Below are 4,859 nucleotides of genomic sequence, written 5' to 3'. Positions count from 1 at the left end.
TCGTCGCAGCTACGTTCTGTCGTATCCTCCGACAAACCCCTCTTTCCTCAACATCCCTCCTTTTCCGCTACGACACAACTTGCGACGGCATATGTGTCGTAACTTGCGACGTGTCGTAGATGGACTTGCGACGCCCTGGATCCCCCCGGCCTAAAATTTAAATACCCCCGCTCGTCACGGCGCGGCGGCGGCGGCGGCGGCTTTGACCAGCCGACAGAGCCGTCCGATATCACTAGCGCCACGCCGTGGAGAGACTCCGAACTACGCTGTACGTCACCACTGACGTCATAAGACGTCCAATAAACGGGCGCAGAACCCGCACCAGCACGTCGGCCTTGGAGCGACCCGTCCTGCACGGGCGAGGTGCCCGTGTGAAATCTGTGTATATTTCGCTGTTCCGTGCCGTGGCAGTGAATACTGCAAGAACAGATTGGTAAGTAGGCGAGGTATCCGATCGTTATTTCTTTACCACTCCTGTAGCCTCTTACAGCCCGTCGTTTTCTTTTGGCCTCGTGAAGCCGCACCCGTGACACATTTGTGCCGTTTTCTAGGTGGACGAGTCTACTCAACACCTGGAGGGGAGGCTCCTTCGCGGCTGAACCGCACGTCTTCCCTGGGTCGACGGCGACGGGACATCGCACGCCTGTACCGTCTCGGGGTGTGCCCACCGTTCACAGCGTCCCACCCTGGTCCGGCTCGGCTGGGGAGCCCCACGTGCGCCTTAGTCTGCGGAACAGCTGTGAGCTAAAAGTAGCTCACCGCCAGCAGGGGAGACGGTGCACGTGTGGTGCCCCAGGCCGCTCGACACGAGTGTCTAGTGAGCGTGTGAAGGGGAACTGAAGTGCAAACCAAGGACATCCTGTGTGGCTGGAGGCGAGCTGTGTGCGAGATACGTTTGAGCCTGGGTGTGACTACGAGTGAGCGTCACTTTTTAGGACAAACTGACTGCCGGGTGTTTTTTTTTCACCGTCCGTTATTATAAGAGTGCGGGCGCGTCAAGGAATCAAAGTGACTCACGTGACAAGAAAGTTCCCCACCAGCCAACAAAATCAACACGATGCCCAAGCAAAAGCAAGAGTCTTACAACAGCGACATCACCGCGAAACAGATCGAGGAATGGACCAGCTCCTTCGACAAGCTTCTGGCCAGCGATCGCGGCCGCGACATGTTCATGGAACACCTACTGAACGAAGGCAACGAGCGCTACCTCGAGTTCTGGCTGCGCTGCGAGCGTCTCTCGGAGAGCTACCGCAAAGTCCGAGACGAGGCGTCGGCCATCTTCGAGACGTTTCTCGAGATCGACGCCCCTATGAAGGTGGACGTTAGTCGCGAAGCCGAGGCGGCACGACTGAAGCTCGAGCAAAAGGAAGGAGAGGGCTTTGGCGTGTTCGACGAGGCACAGTACCGCGCTAAAGCTAGGATGGAGCAGCGCTTCTACCCCGACTTCTGTGAGGAGCTGATGCGAAAGAAGAAGGCATGGAAGTGACAGGAGGCGAACAAGGAGAAGGCGAAAACCTGCTCCTTGTTCTGAGTTTGAGAGTGGATCACGGCTGTGGAAAAATGGGACAGAAATCTATACGATGGGTTGATTTGTTCGATTCTACATCAGGGTAACATCGCCGGCCGTTTGTGTCAAACCAATCTGCTGCATATTCCTGTCCAAAATAGGCGAAGAAATAAGGAACTGGACGCACACAAGGACCGAACTTCGAGTGACTCAGGCCTAGTTGCTTAACATGTAACCAGAGGGGCAGCGCCGCAGCATGCCGTCGATTTTGGCCAGATCGATTTGCCATCAAGCTAGCCCGTGCATCCGCGTCGCATCGCGAATCCCATCTGCCTATAACCTCGTCAACTGACACGAAGTTATCAGCTGGTTTCACCGTGCAACTGATTTTGAACTGCAAGATTTTCAATATTGCAGTGAGCCATGTTTAGCTTATCCGTGCGAAAGTATGTATTATGTACTCTGAAAGTATGCGAATTGCAATCGGATGCTATGAAGGGAAAGAAGTGCAACGAAACATGCGACTGTATTATAAACCTTTTATTTTATTTTGTGTTATTTTGTTGGATAAAAATAAGCTCAGTGACATTATGACGGTTTCACTCACAATCCCCATTTTTAACTTCTTCTTTTTAATTGTGAGGCTAACAATAAGCTTTTCCTGCGGTTCTAATGGAATCGAGAGAAAATTCGTCACTGTTTTTGTCCTTCGGAGATAAGCAGTCGCTTTGTTTTGGTGAGGGATTATCGGGAATGTAAATGATGCCTTTGGGAAGTGCCTAGTCGACGCATAATCGATATGATTGCGTATACTGTACTGATCTACTATGTATTTTGTGTTTCTGTTATGTTTTTGTTGCATAGCGATGATAATGCTGACGCTCATTTGATTATGTTCATGTTTTCATTGCGTTTTTAGAAGAATCAGTATTTATTTGCATTCAGTTGTTCATTAGAGCTTGGTGGCAGTTTTTGAGAGCGTGTACCGAGCTTAATAAGCTTGGATTATCGTAAATGTCGAAATACATTCGAAATAAGCAAGATTTGTGTTGACATATGACATATTGATGGGATAACACATACTCGTATGTTCACATAATTTAGGTAGTTATTTCCCGGATTACGTGACAAAAGATCGTAAGACAAAAGATCGTATTTACGTCGACGATCTTTTGCGATACGATCTTTCGTCCATACGAGCATTATGCCGTACGATCTTTATCAATTACGATCTTTTGCATACGATCAACGTCCTACGATCTTCTGCCATACGATCTTCTGCTTTACGATCTTTTGTCCGGCTACCGGCTGGACGAGCCTCGCCCGCCTCGCCCTGCCCTCTACATAGACCGCAGTCCGCTACCACGCTCGATATCCAACAGAGAGGACGCTAGCATAGCGTTACGGGCCCGTGGCCACCGCCGTGCCAGTCATGGGCGGGCGCAGGGCTGCCCACCGCGGCGGGGCTGCGCGCCGCCTTTTTTAACATTCACAAAAAATCTGGAGGGGTGGGGTCGGGCGTAAAAACGCATCCCAGCACAGCACGCGGGTTAACCTTCCAGGCGGTGGGGGGCATTTTTTGCCCCCCTTTTAGTTTTTTCGATATATCTCCAGAACCGCTGCGCCGATCGTCACCAAACTTTCAGTACCCTCCCGTGAATAGATATTGCACATTGTGACCAAACATTTTTCCAAAGTCTAGAACAGGTTGGCCGCTAATGACGTCACAGTGACGTCATTTCTGCCATTTTCGACCAAAAAAAAGTTTCGCGGGAGGAGCTGTCAGGCCTACAGCACTGGAGATACAGATTACAGACAAATGTTTCAGACATAAAAGGTGTAGCATTAACCCACGCCCCAGTGGCGGTCTCAGCCAACTTCGCCCTAGTGTGTGTGTGTGGGGGGGGGGGGCATATGTTACCACCCACCTCTAACTCAAAAACTAAGAGGGCTAGAAAGACGCGGTAAAAAGCAGTCGATAGCTCTCAATGCGTACGTTTGAAAGAATTTCGGTCATTTTTCATCTTAGAGCAATATTGGGGTCATTGGAGGTCATCAAAGGTCAAAATTTGCCAAATTTCATTATATTTCTCGGAAAACATGCATTTATCTCAGGAACTATGATAGCTAGAAAAACGCATGGAAAAGTAATCGATAGCTTTTGAACTCTTCTTTTGATAAGCTTATAATCAAAATTGACCTTAGGTCAACGGTTTAGCCTCCAGAGGGCAAAAACTCCAAAAATAGCTGTTTTTACGAAATGTGTTTTTCGACAATAATTTTGACTAAAAAAAAGCCAAAAAATTTCTATTGCCAGAATCGTGTTCCTCTCGCCGAGACGTGTCGAATGAACTATAATTTGACCTTGAAAGGTCAGCTTGAAAATTTGACCTCAGGTCAAGGTCATGACCTGACCGGAAAAGGTCATGTTGCATATTATTTGATGCGTCTCAACAAGACAAACACAATGAGACCATCCCCAGCGTCCTATCTCTTTCCAATCGAGAGTTATTGGCAAACATATGTTTGTAGCCTCAAATGACCTCGGATGACCTTTCTAGAGGCAATCAGCAAAAACGACACCTTGGTCGTCACGGGTGGTCCAAATCGTTGTGATTCTGAAATATTTGGACTGTTCCTATGCGTACACACGGATCTAGAGCCAATTTCATTTTTCTCCATTGACTTATAATGGTAAGGTCACGCCACTGACCTGACCTTGGGTCACGGATATAAAAAAAATCCGAGATAAACAAATTGTAGGCGCCCATAACATCATGCAATCCACCAAGCATAAAACGTTTCTGACAAACACTGCAGGCTGGACATGATTGCAATTTTTTTAGGCTTGGTCAGTTAACTTGACCTGCCACCTGGTGACCTGACCTGACATTACCTGGGGTCAAAAATATCACACATTGTCCAAAGTTGATGTACAAAAAGCTGCTCCAAGCGGCGCGGCGCTAAGCGCCGCGGTTTTCTATTCACACGCAAAAAACGCGACAGGATGGTAACATATGCCCCCCCCCCCCCACTGGGGCGATGGTTAAAAGGGCTACAAAACTGCTATCTCGGGTTTTTGATTTTTTTAGATTTTGACCCCCAAAAATAAAAAAATAGATTTTTTAAATATACCTAATAGCCGGAAAATCCAAAAAGTTTTTTGAATTTCGAAAATAAAAACGGAATATATGTGATAGTCCCTACCACCTTCTATCTCTACATACCAAATTTGAGATCGATACCTCTTTTTTTTGGCCAAGTTATAGCGAAAAAACTGTTCAAAGTTGATAGCGTCAAATTTTAAACTCTTTTTTTAGCAATTCTAGACCTCGTATAGCGCAAAACAAAG

The 4,859-nt window shown here is 47.6% G+C and overlaps 1 protein-coding gene across 1 annotated transcript; it reads left to right on the top strand.

Annotated features, from left to right (window-relative positions):
* The first annotated feature begins 305 nt into the window (after positions 1-305).
* LOC122380056 (regulator of G-protein signaling 19-like) lies at positions 306-2,545 on the top strand. The gene is made up of 2 exons (XM_043362834.1): positions 306-433; positions 552-2,545. The coding sequence occupies exon 2, from the start codon at positions 1,058-1,060 to the stop codon at positions 1,484-1,486; it is 429 nt and encodes a 142-aa protein (XP_043218769.1). The 5' UTR covers positions 306-433; positions 552-1,057; the 3' UTR covers positions 1,487-2,545.
* The last annotated feature ends 2,314 nt before the right edge of the window (positions 2,546-4,859 follow it).

The sequence above is a fragment of the Amphibalanus amphitrite genome, unplaced genomic scaffold (assembly GCF_019059575.1).
Source record: "Amphibalanus amphitrite isolate SeventyFive unplaced genomic scaffold, NRLGWU_Aamphi_draft 000090F_arrow, whole genome shotgun sequence".
Classification (NCBI taxonomy): Eukaryota; Metazoa; Arthropoda; class Thecostraca; order Balanomorpha; family Balanidae; genus Amphibalanus; species Amphibalanus amphitrite.
Note: the sequence above shows the minus strand (reverse complement) of the source record. Positions and strands in the feature narration are given on the sequence as shown.